This window comes from Beta vulgaris, chromosome 9, assembly GCF_026745355.1.
Source record: "Beta vulgaris subsp. vulgaris cultivar EL10 chromosome 9, EL10.2, whole genome shotgun sequence".
NCBI lineage: Eukaryota > Viridiplantae > Streptophyta > Magnoliopsida > Caryophyllales > Amaranthaceae > Beta > Beta vulgaris.
In genome coordinates this window covers 437,404-450,736 of record NC_079210.1, presented here as the reverse complement: position 1 = coordinate 450,736, position 13,333 = coordinate 437,404, and the positions used below count along the sequence as shown (strand labels likewise).

Here is a 13,333-nt window from a genome sequence, read left to right as displayed (position 1 = left end):
GCTAACTTAATTTCCTAATCAAAAAAAAAAAGGGGGGGGGGGGTTGGATTATGCTAACGCTAAGATACGCTAAGGAAAGAAATGCTAGTGTTTTGATGAGTTGTTCTTGTTCTTTTCTTGATGGTTGTTTCTCTATTTATAGAGAAACTGACATATAACTTCCATGCATGCTTAGGAGGGAAAACATTTGAATCGTATGTAATTCAAATCTCAACCGTTTTCTGCACTGAATAACTGTTATTCTCTAGTGCACGTTTATCTTTATGTAAAACCATCTTTTGATTATCTTCCTTTGATTACTGTTCTCTTATTGCCTTTGACTTTCATCTCTTGATAACCTTGACGATCTTCCTTTGATGACTTTGACCTTTGTTGAATTCGCTTAATGGGGGTTATGTTTATGTTGGCTATATTGGGCCATCATGTTAAAGCGTAAATCAAATCTTTTAAGGTTTAATTTAATATACCATAATAAATGTTACTTGATATCCGAAAGTGGTAGTAATAACATCAAATATATTCAATAACATCTGACATGACTATCTTTAACCTTTGGTATTTTGAGAGTATTTATAAATAAAATTTATAAAAAGATATCGCGTATCCTGTACAGAAAAGAACTTCTCACCCTGCACAACAATGTCTTGGTTTAACAATTAAGTTCTATTTCTGTAAATGTGTCCCCTTCCCATCAGTTATATACTAATTTACTTTATGTGATGGATCTCATGCATCCATGGAGCATGTGTCTAAGTATGAACGATTACTTCTCTTTTTTTGTTCTTCCTACTTTCTCCATTGAGATATTTTAGAAAATTCTTCCTATAGGAGAAAATTACTTTATTTGAACGAGTAAGAGAAAAGTGCAAATAGTACGAGAAAAGTTCCAAAATAAGAGAGAAGTTCAAAAAAGTACAAGAGAAATACAAAAAGCATATTTACCTTTGTTTTTTCTTATATTCCATATACGAAAAAAGATAAGAACCGACGGATTATTATAAACCTCATACAATATAGTCTATCATAAATGTGATATCCTCCAACTTTCAAAGGGTCTCATTATGAGTCACAAACTCATAATCATACAATTACAAATATGACCTAAAGTGAAAATAAAAGTAACTTATCCAACAATATGCTATGATTTTATTGTTATTGTCACTAATAAAAGTAACATTAATAGTTTGAATTACGGCTGACGACCTTAAAAATATTCGGCAAATTAAAATTTGGACTTGTTTAAACATTGAACTTAGCACGCCACTTTAGTTTGAGGCCAAGTCCAACATAAATAATTATTGGGATATTCCATTTGGTACCATTGTACTTTTGGTTTTTCTATTTGGTACCACTACTTTTCAGATATTCTACATGGTACCACTATAATTTGATTTTATTCTCTATTGTAGAATTCAACTAAGTAAAGTGTTAATTTAAGTTAGAATAGGCTAGAGTTTTACTTTGATTCACATGTTTTAATTTGCGTTAAGGTTTCAGTAATCGTTTTAGTCGTTAAGGTCAAAGTTGAGGTCATATTTGACAATAAAAAGACATAGAATATTATGATCATTTTTATGAAATTTTGACTGAAAAATAGAGCTTTAAGGGTTAAAACGACACCCTAAAATCTTAATTTATTAAATTTTTGCAACTGCAAATAGAGACATGCAAACCCAAACAAAATCGTATTCTTGTTCAACCATTAACTAACATTTTACTTAAAAAATGGTATGATAAAGATTAATATTAAATTAGAGTGGTATCATGTGGAATTTTAAAATAACAGTGATACCAAATGGAAAAGCCAAAAATTCAATGGTACCAAATGAAATAAACACCAATTAAACTTGGACCGGTTTGGGCAGTTCATCTACCGTACCCTTTACTTTTGAAAAATAAACACCCATTAAACTCGTGTTCGTGTACATTACTTACTGCTGCTTCTTTTTGGAATGCAAAGCAAATTAGAAGCAGTTTTAGCAGTTGTGTTGCTAAATTGAAAAAAAGAGTGAGAGAGAGTGAGAGTGCGAAGTAGAAGAAAAGAATCGATGTTGGCGAGTTCAAGTGGCGGCGACTGCAATGGCCACTCTACGACCACCAGTCTCTCTCACCGAGACAGGCTCAGAAAGGCGCGTCGAAGATCACGCGACGCCGACGACGCCGCTGCTGCCGCCGAACCAGAAGCCGACGCTCCTCCTTGCACCGACTTCGATGTCGCCTACTTTCAGTCTTATTCTCACCTCGGCATTCATGAGGAGATGATTAAGGTCTCTTTCTTTCATTTCTGTTTTCTTCTGCTTTTTATTTTTTATTTTTGAAGATTGTATTTTTATATTATTTTTGAAGATTGTATTTTTGTTCATGATCATCTAATTCAGCTTAGATATGACTATATCAGTATCGTTTTCAAATTGGAGCTTTGAGAAATTAATTAATGGTAATGTTATAGGCAACTAACCTAAGCCTCAAATGTGATAATTTGCACTGAAACAAAGTTGTAGTTGGTCTTCTTGAGCGGTTATGTTGATATTATTGATGGTTTTGTTTGATAACCTAGCGAATTCGCGTAGAATGTTAGCAATTTGTTCACTACACTTGGGGTGTTATGTACCCTCTCCTAGCTTTTTGAATGTAATTTCGAGTTTAAAGTATAATGGAGGGTCTAAGGGTTAGTGACTTGCACATTGTAAATTCCAGGCAACTCTACAAGATTTGTTTTGTTCGTATTCGAGATTCTCAGCTTTTGGTTATGCCCTAGGCGATAGAGGAAGCTTAATTTATGTTTTGAATCTGTTAACACAAAAGAAATGTAGCATATTTGAAAGAACATTACTGTTTGTTTGGGAGTTGGACCTCTATTTTTGTGTTATTATACTTTTTGGTTGTCATTTGGATGTGAATGAGTTCTTCACTGTTCACCAATCTAGGCTTTTTGGTGAGAATAATTTTTGGATGATTCCTGTAGAGGTCAGGGTGATCAAGGATGTTAGGAAGAAGGTTAGAAATTGATTCAATGTTGGAAAAGTGCATCACCATGTGTTATTATGTTAGTTAGAGGTTTAAAACCACTGGTGTTGAGGAGATGTTGTTAGTTGTTGAGTTCACTTCATATATCTGTAAGATGGGATAAGAACTACAAATTAGAGTTGGGGACTAAGATGAATCTCTTATGTCGAGTGCTTGTAGATTAAATGTCTTCAAACAGGGGATTGGAGGTAGATTTGGCCATATGGTGTCTGAAAGTTACTTTGGAGAATAAAGTGATGCATTCTTCTGTGAAATGTGATGTTGTATTAGGTGTTTGTGAATACAAGGATGTTTGCATAGCTCTTCAAAGTCTGCGCAGGCTTATTATCCAAGCGTCTCGTCACTCTCATGTACACGTAGAGCTGGAGTTACACACTATTTTGGGAGGGCAATGTTATTTTCACTTTTCAGTAGTGACATTCATCTGGTTATAGTGGGTATAGCTTCCTTTATTCTGGTGAAAAGCTCCTATATGAAAAAGAAATAGTAAAATTGTGATTCATGAATAAGTGATAAAGTGAAAATGCCATCCACCTTTCTCATGCTTCACAGCTGTCAGGCCCTAAAATGAGGCATACCGCACTATTAGGATCTTTGATATTTCATCACAAAATTCCGAGGAAAATCCGTCGACTTTAAAAATCGTGAGGGTTCAAGTCCCTCTATCCGCAAAATATCATTTAAAAAACCATTTGACATTTTAACATGTCTTTTTCATTTGATGAAGACTATGTGGAATTAAATTTGTGCAATTATATCTTACTTATTGCTGTATTACTTATTATAAATATTCTCGATTCTGTTTTATCTATGCCCAGGATCATGTGAGGACTGACACTTACAGGAATGCAATTTTCCACCACCAACATCTAATTGCAGGCAAAGTAAGGCTTCTATTGTTGGCTTTTGTTTATTACTGTCTGTGTGGTGTGATCTTTGATAATTAATGCTAAAATGGATTATGATTATTAACCTTGCAAATGATGTTCATGGTCTGATACTTGAATTTCATAGCATAGATTAAGGAATCTTCTTTTCAAAGTCATATTAGGTTTTAACTGCTTGCCTCTGTAACTGTAATGACAATAAGCTTCTATGGCCTATGCATTCACAGGGAAAAGGAGCTTATGCAGGTTTCCTGTTGATGTTCTTTTATTATTTATTTATTCATTTTTATTTCATTTACTTTTTTCACTTTTTTTGCAGGTTGTTGTGGATGTCGGCTGTGGGACAGGCATTCTATCCATATTTTGTGCACAAGCTGGAGCTAAAAGGGTAATTTTCTTCGAGATTCGTACTTATGCTTTATATTACTTCCTCCGTTCCATAATAAGTGAAACATAGGGATTGGGCACAAGATTTAATAAACATCACTTTCAAAAGCCAAAAAGTCATAAAATAACTTTTTATTATCAAAAAGAGGAGAGAGAAAAGCAAACCACTCAAGTTTGTGATGGGCACTCTTGTCATTTTATCACTTTCTTTTATCCATTTAAGGTATGTTTCACTTATTTTCAAACGTTCTAAAATAGTAAGTGTTTCACTTATTATGGAACGGAGGAAGTATCTTGGATTCATGCCCAGGATTTTTCAGCTGACGGGAGGATTGATATGAAGTGCAGAGTAAAGGGTTTCTTGAAGTACTCTTTAATGTTAAACATCATAGTGTATGTCAATTGTCATTATAATTTTTGAGGCTTATGAAGAGTTGCTGTATAGAACTTTCCCTTTATTGCTTCTGATGTATGGAGCCATACTTGGAGAAGTCTTTGAACTCCATGCAACCCGATACTTCATTAATCAGGAAAACGCCATTACTAACAGTCAATTGGAGTATACCTTCAGGCTCCGAATTAAATTTTGAAGGAAAGTGCTGCAAACTGAGGATAGCATCCTTTTTTCTGTCCTCTTGTAGTCTTAAGAGGGATTAATTTTGATGTACAAGTCAGTATCGAGCTCTGACTCAGATTTAAAGGAGATAGGATTGGGTTACACTAGTTGTTTATGTGCTTATGTTTACTTCGTGAAGGGGTCGTACTAGTTTTACATACTAAAAGAAGCCGACAGGTTTATGTTTTGTCCTCGTCTTAAGATTCTAAAATTCTTCAAACACATTAACAGCTTTGATTACTCCCTCCTTTTGCAGAAATTCTAAAGCTTATATAGAGTATAGGATATATGTAGTATACTTCCTCCGTTCTAAAGTAAATAAAAACTTACCGTTGTAGCCGTTTTAAATAAATAAAATGTTACTCTATGTGGCATTTACTTATCTCTATCTCTCTCTTCATCACATGGGTCCCTCTTTTTATTTCTCTCTATCTCTCTCCTCCACTTACTCCCCGTGTCTCCACCCTACATTTCATTTATTTTAGAATGAAGTAAGTATTATTTATTGTATCTTCTGATTCTTTTTCTTTTGTCAGGTTTATGCAGTAGATGCCAGTGACATTGCAGTACAGGTACTTTGTTTAGGTTATGCTTCCTATTTGTAGTCAGTTGATTTTGATATTTAAAATTTGGTTTTCTTATGTTTATTTTTTGTGGTTCTTGGCTGCTTGCTTAGTTAATTTGCTCTCTGGAAATTATAATCCTCCAATTTTTTTTCCTGGCATCAACTAATAATCTTTGATTAATGAAACTGAAAAGATTTAGCATGTCAAATTTTGAGCATTCTATGACCATTGTTAAATCAAATTTCTCACCAACCTATCCTCTTAACACTTTTTCCATCCTGAACTTCTCCAAAAGGTCATGATCCGTCATGTATCTCTGTTGCCTGGTTTTCTATGTGTTCTGGCAGACATACTTTTCGAACATTATTTATAATCACTCCATATTGTGATTCTTCAGTGTTAATTAGTCTGTATTTTTTTTGATATGTAATAAAATATCAATTTTTTAGTTTGATAATTAAAATTTTGCATATCTTAATAGAATACAAGTAAACAGTGAAGGCACTTTACAACGGATTTCCCACCTAAATAGCAAAGTTTTTTTTCGTTTCATCAGAAAAGACAAAGCTATAAAGTCGAGTTATTGTTCTCCTCAATTATATGGTTTCACATGATTCTCCCCAATTTAAAACTGCGTAAGGAAAACAGAATGTCAGAGAGGGGGCAAGAAAACATCATAAGGAGCTAAGGAAAAGGAATGATTTTCATCTGACTTTTTTATTTTTCAGCCTCCCATCTGTTTTCTCCAATAGAAAGAGGGAAAAGAGAAAGAGAAGCAAAGGAGAAAACTATAGTAGGAATAGTTATTGGTGGTAAGCAATGAGAAAATCTTGTAGCCATATCATATGGAAGAAAGTCCCTAGACATTGCATCTTCAAGATAGTAGATTAAATTTTCAATTTGCAGATTTAGGGCTATACCATACAAACCTAGATGTGAGGGTATGCCTTGCTCTTATGTACTGGATTTGTCGCATGTGTCCCAACACATCTAACATTCCATTTATTTTGGCAAACCAATATGGCAATACTCTTACTTGTGATTACATGATGTGAAGGTGACTCAGGGCTGAAGAGTAAGTCACCTCAATCACCTGCTATAGCAATTGTTTTAGATACCAATCTACAGGCACTTGACCTCCTTTAATATTAGGCTGTCACACCAAACGACACTGTATAAGATGGTCCTTTCTCTCACCACTAGTCTAGGCACAAAAAGATCCTACGATCATTTCTATTTCTTATTGCTGAAAGCGATCGGAACCTTAAGAGGTGAAAGATGTTAGGGAGGAATACGAGATAGAAAGGGTTGCGACAAGGTTTTTGTTTACCACTTGAGGCGAAACAAGTCTTCTTCTACCTGTCTAGGCTCCTCAAAATTAATAGTCATTGGTTTCTGAAGTCTTTCCTGGTCAAACCTCATTGAGCAACAAACTTTCTAAGAGCATTGTGATCATAATCAATCTCTGCTAAGCTGCATTGTGAGAGTTAAAGACCTTTCAAATCGTGAGAAATTTTGTAAACTGTAATAGTTAACAACCAATAACAACATAGTATTGTCAATTTATGTAAAAGGGAAATCTGGACCTCCTCTGTCCTCATTTTAACTTGAATTGCTCTCTAAAACACATCTCTGTCTAGCATTTTACCAACCACATCAACGACTGTGGATAAGCCTCCGTTCATCTATACTATATATGTAAAGGTGTTCCTATCAAAGGAACGGTGCCACGTGGTACTATTCACTATATATGTGCCACGCAGCTTCGCCACGTCATCTTATGTGCCAGGTAGATCGTTACGTCATCTTACAAAATAAATATTGTTTGCTATTAGATTTGAATGTGCGACCTCTTGCAAAGAGAAGTTTGTCCTTACCATCTCAACCAACTTTTTTTAGTGCTTCATAAATCTACATAATGTTATATATTCATTGCAAACATAAAGTAAACTAAATGTTAGATTTTTTTAAATTAATTTTTCCAAGAGTGGAAAAAATACATATTAATTGTGAAGAAGAAAAAAGGTAACACCCGGGTCAACGCCTGGGCCAACATAGTATTAGAACCAGAAAAGTAGTATCATCAATTTATGTAAAAGAGAAACCTGGGACCTCCTCTCTCCTCACCTTAACTTGAATTCCTCTGTCGAATACACTAACATGTTACCAAGCATATTAACTAATGTGGATAAGCCTCTGCTCATCAACATCGGAAACAAGCATGAGACAAGCAGCACTTGATCCAAAATCTTGCCGTCTGTTCATTGATTTAATTTATACTGTCATAGATTTGAGCCATGTTTTAATCAATGGTGGATATGTCCCCAACCGATGGGAATGAATTTCATAATGACGTTGGATATGACCGTAGAAAGAGTTGAAAAATATTTTTTCATTTATCCAATTTGTAGAATTTTCCCTCATAGGTTGAGCACTAGTGCGATCCACAACCTTATTAGAGGTGAATATTGCAACGCGTTTTGATATGCAAACCGAGCCAACAACACACACCGTCAAGGTGGTTCTTTCTGTGCTCTGAATTTGTTCTGCGGTTACTGGCCTTGTTTGTTAAAGAGAGTTTTGGGGCAAAATTAGAGGTTTGAACTGATATTAGAGGATTTGACTAGTCAATCCTATTGAGTGTTTGGTAAAGAGAGGTTTCAATTAACTGATTGTCCTCAAAAAGCTCTTTTTGAAAAAGTTAGGGGGAGGAGCTTTTTGACATTAGAGGTTTGAGAATGAGTGGGTCACTTACATTTATGTCCTAAAGTTGTTGAAAATTACATTTATAAACAATAAAAGGTACAACAATAAATTATGCACATGTCCTTATTGGTCATTTTACACAATTATGTAACAATTAGCTATCATCAACTTACCAAACACTTTTATATAAAGAACTAATACAATCAGCTAGTCAAATTAGCTAATGCAATCAGCTATCAGCTATCAGCTAATACAGCTAACAACTATTCGCTAATTGCGAAACATGGCCATTATTTAAGTAGGCATCATCAAGGATGTATGAATTAGATTTGTGGGTTGGAATAGTAGATTTACTTGCTTTTTCATGGACAATTATACGATAGTTTTTGTAAACAATCTTTGTAAGCTAGATGGCCTTGATAATGTCGAACCTTGGTGGTGTATTTATTGGAGATGAGAAATATCCATGTTTTTTGTGTGCTGCATTGCCCATGATTCTATAAAAAAGGGCATGCTCTAAGCTACAAAGTTAAGACATCCAAAGTAGTGACATCTAACATCCCATTTATTTTGTCTCCATAATTCCAACTTACTTTACACTCCTTCTTTTGTTCCATCAATCAGCACAATATCATCTCCAAACATCATGCACCAAGGTATACCGTCTTGAATTAACCTCGTCAAGTCGTCCATGAGACCATGACTATAGCAAAAAGAAATGGGCTAAGTATGGAACCTTGATTTACTCCAATCGTAATGGGGAACTCTTCTGTCTTTCCAACACTAGCTCGCACACTCGTGCTAACTCCCTCATACATGTCTTTAATGATGTCAATATATTTCAGCGAAATTTCTTTCCTACTCAAAGCCCACCAAAAAATTGTCCTCGATTCCTTATCATACGACTTCTCCAAATCAATGAAAACCATGCGTAAATCCTTCTTCTTATCTTGATACTTCTCCATTAGTTGTCTTATAAGATACATGGCCTCCATAGTCGATCTCTCGGGCATTAATCCTAAGTGGTTCTCTGAGCCCTTCACACTACTCCTTCATCTTTGCTCAATAACTCGCTCCCGATAGTATGGCTTATTAGTTTGGTTCCTTGATAGTTGGCACAATCTTGGACGCCACCCTTGTTCTTGTACAAGGAGATGATAGTACTTCTCCACTCTAATGACATCCTATTACTTCCCCAAATCTTGTTGAAAAGAGTTGTTAACCATTCGACCCCTCTCTCCCCGAAAGCATCTCCAGGACCTTGATAGGTATGCCCTCGGGGTTCACTGCCCTCTTCAATCCCATTTCTTTCAACGCCATTTTGAATTCTTTGCATAAACTCATATCCACAGGGATACTTGTATGTCGAATATCGTGCCCTTGATCTCCATTCAATAGGTTACCTTTCCTGACACCAATGTGGGAATTAATTCTGCGTGGACTTTAAACTGGGATTTTTTTAAGGTCCTATTTAAGAAAAATGTTAAGGATGCAGCCGCCCTAGAGAAATCAATAGCAGGAGATGCTACACCATAAAATAAGGTGTCATTGTATTCTTGATTTTACTTTATTCGCATGGCTTGACAGCACTGTCCTGCTCTGGAAGAGTGTCACTTCTGTTGGCTGGGTTGTATATAAGCTAGGATTGAATCAATTGACAGCTTCTCTGAGACTTGGTTCCTTTCCCAGCAAATCTCTATTTGTTTCTCTGTAATTAAGACCAGATCTGAATATTGTTTCCTATATTATTTATCTAAACAGCAACGTATTTGAGAACTCACCGCTTTTCTTCATCTTTAGATCAATATGATCTTATTCAGGGTATGTGCTTGGTTTTTCCCTGTTTGGCGATATTTTGTTTGATGCAAAATTGTTAGGCATCTTTGTTATTTTGTCTCTTTATCTAGTTTTAAGCAACTGCTAACTATTTATACATTTTTAACAGGCAAATGAAGTTGTCAATGCAAATAACCTATCTGATATTGTGAAAGTATTGCATGGACGAGTGGAGGTATGATTCTGAAATAAACGCTCTCTTTTATCTTCTAAAGCTATGAAACTCTTAAGTCTGTAGGGTTGCATTGCTTGTAGTATAACAGAGTTTCTTTTCCAGAGGGTAATTCTGTTCTAGGTCATGAATGTTATCCATGTTGAATTAGTTTGAAACTTAGGCCCATGCAACACATCTGTAAGTTTTGTTACAGTTATAATGAAAATATGTGATATGGCAGCAAAAACTCAACTTAGTTTGGATTTTTGGGAAGGGCGGGATGTATGTGCTTTACAACATTCAGTGATATCTGGTCTTCCTAGCTTATCTTCGAGTGTCTGTTAGTAGAATTCTTGATGTGGTGACTTTATCTCCAATCAGAAAGCGATATTTGCATGCAAATTATTGTAAAATTACATAGAAACTGGTCCTTCGACCACAATACTAGTGGTATACAGGTAATAACCTTGCAAATGCCAGCTGCATGTGCCTTAGAGAAGCCATTCTGTCTCACAAATCTGTAGCTCTGGTTGTTCAAGGTACTCACTGTACTGTCCTTATGGGAAACAACCATGGCTGGTGAAGGTGGGTTGGTGGTGTTAATTTTGGTGTGTGAAGGGTCAAAGGAAAGGGTGTTTTGAGGAGATGCGGCTCGGTGTTCTGGAGTGTTTTGGTGATGGATTGGATTGGGTTAAATAAGAGGTTTCCTGATTTGGTGTTAAAAGGGGAGGTTCCATAACCAGATTTTGGGGTTTGTGACTTTGTGTTGGTTGACCTTAAGTCAAACATAGATTTATCCTCAATTTTGAGGGCTAGATCCATTGCCACGTCCAAGTTAGGAGGCTCATGGAGCCTGATCTCAGCTTCAATATGCCCTGTGAGTCCATTTATGAATTGACTAAGAACCATCTCCTCTGAGTTATCATCCGAGGGAGCTGAGAGTTCGATGAAGCTTTTGTGATGCTCCACCACTGATGCAAGTTCACCTCACAAGCTCACTACTCTTTTTGTCTTTTTATATTTAAGAAACAATAATGAAAGAAAGCAATAAAGATAGGCTCCCAAATCTGGGTTTGGAGAGGTTCTCTTGAAGTCGCGGCTCAAGATTTACACACAGGATCGCAGTCTAGTGCATTTCGAGTTGACGACTCTATAACAAGCTCAAAGCTCACTATTTCATTCAACAACAATACTACCTTACATATGAATACCTTAAGAGTATTTATAGAGTTCCTAAACCTACTAAACTAATAAACAAAGCAAAGAAATACAAAGATCTTCATAGCTAAGTAACCAGGAAAAACCGGCTGGACCATGCTTCAAAGAACGAGGCTCTTCTTCTATTGGATGCTTGAAATCAACTTGCAACCAGTAGAAACGTTTCCTACAGTTGAAGATTGATCAAACCAAGGTAGAAATACACCAATTGGATGCAAAAAGGCTGCTGCCCAGAAGTATACAAAAGCAGCTCTGTACAATCAAGCTATGCCAAAACCGTAAAAAATGACGTCTCAATTGGAAGCCTACTGTGACTTCGTTTTTTCATGAAATCTTACCAATTGGTAGGATTAAACTTCCAGATGTTACCAATCCAAAAAAAAAAAAAAAATCACGGGAAAATGATTTGTGGATTGCTCAAAATAACCAAAAAGATTTCGCTGCGCCAGATTCTCTGGATGAACGTGAACATCTTCACTTCTCTTCTACTTTCTACTTAACTTAAACAGCTCTAATCAACCCTAATTACTTAAATAAGGAGGTTTACATACTACTTACGAGTCTAATTGTATACAACTCAATATAATACAAAACAAACAAAAAACAGAAGAAGAAATGCGAAACCATTTCGCATCAACCACACTATCCTCCTGGATGAGAACCAACCATTGCTCGTGAAGAGAGACGGTCTGGGTGGTGCAAAATTGACGATGCAAAGTCTTCAAATTCTCCCACCTCTTAATAGATTTCCGCCTTTTTTTTTTGCCCACGGGCTTCCCCTTCCAAAGCAACCACCACTTTCTCTACTTTTTCCTCCTCCAACAGTCGATAAATATCAAAGTCCTGTTTTGCCCTAAGAATCCAGCCATCTTGGTTCATCCCCTCAAATAGTGGCGTATCCAAGTTTTTTAATCCTCCAATTAGATCCCCAGTTCCAAATCCCCCTCGTCGTGGATGAGGCGGTCAATTTTATGAACTTATGAATCGGAAAAGTTTAATCAAACCTGATTTTGGAATTAGGTTTGATCCTCAATGAACTTCGCCATCCTTGTGTTCATATGAGTGATTTCATCAAGGAATCGTTGCGGAGTTTGTTATGTGCTCGATTCGACCTGCTCCGTTGAACTCCGACTCTCAGCAAGTTCCTGTTCCATTGAACTCCGACTCTCAGCAAGTTCCTGCTCCATTGAACTCCGACTCTCAGCAAATTCCTGCTCCACCTTTTCCACCCTTTGAGATACATTACTAGGAGCCATTAAATCAGCCAGGTTACTGCTCAATGCAGTTGATTAATACTAGACAGAAGGAAAAGAGAAAAAGATAGGTAAGATTCGTAGTGTGGTTGTATTCATAGACTGTAAATTGAGTGTCTAATGAACTTCTGCTTTCGGGAGTCTGATCTTCTCCTAATACAAAAGACTTCACAATATTTCTCAATGCCTTCCTCTCTCTACTATTCTGCTATTTATACTTATTACAACTATAAGATGCTCTACTTCTCTCTAAATCATTTGCGTGTTTCGCTTGCTATCACTAACTTCCCATACATCACCTTCTGCTCTCCAAATCCAACTGAAAACCCCAGCAGTAATTACTTAAGTGCCTTTTCCTTCTGCTACAGGTTAAGCATATAGGACGGTGCACCTGTGGTTGCATTGCAATTTTCCTTAGATGGCACCTGAAAATATATAACTGTTTTGACATTTGATACTTTAAAGTTTTCTTGTTTAATTTACCAGTAGCTGTTCTGAATTTTCTGCATTATATGATTATATTGTCCAATTTGAAGCCAAAGTTCGAATGCCAGAAATTTAAATAACTTGTTTCTTAATATACACTTATCGCGATGATCCTAATACGAGTATATTAATATTCTTGTCTCAGTGTCTGAAATCTGAATATACTTTTGCCCTTTTAGTTCTGCAAACAGGTACTT

The 13,333-nt window shown here is 36.1% G+C and overlaps 1 protein-coding gene across 1 annotated transcript in view; it reads left to right on the top strand.

Annotated features, from left to right (window-relative positions):
• Positions 1-1,928: 1,928 nt before the first annotated feature.
• LOC104902523 (probable protein arginine N-methyltransferase 6) overlaps positions 1,929-13,333 on the top strand; it is a 32,813-nt gene continuing 21,408 nt past the window's right edge. Inside the window, exons 1-5 of the mRNA XM_010690318.4 lie at positions 1,929-2,267; positions 3,846-3,911; positions 4,234-4,302; positions 5,454-5,489; positions 10,135-10,200. Coding sequence (XP_010688620.1) covers positions 2,049-2,267; positions 3,846-3,911; positions 4,234-4,302; positions 5,454-5,489; positions 10,135-10,200 — 456 coding nt within the window. The 5' untranslated portion in view covers positions 1,929-2,048. The remainder of the gene's footprint in view (positions 2,268-3,845; positions 3,912-4,233; positions 4,303-5,453; positions 5,490-10,134; positions 10,201-13,333) is intronic.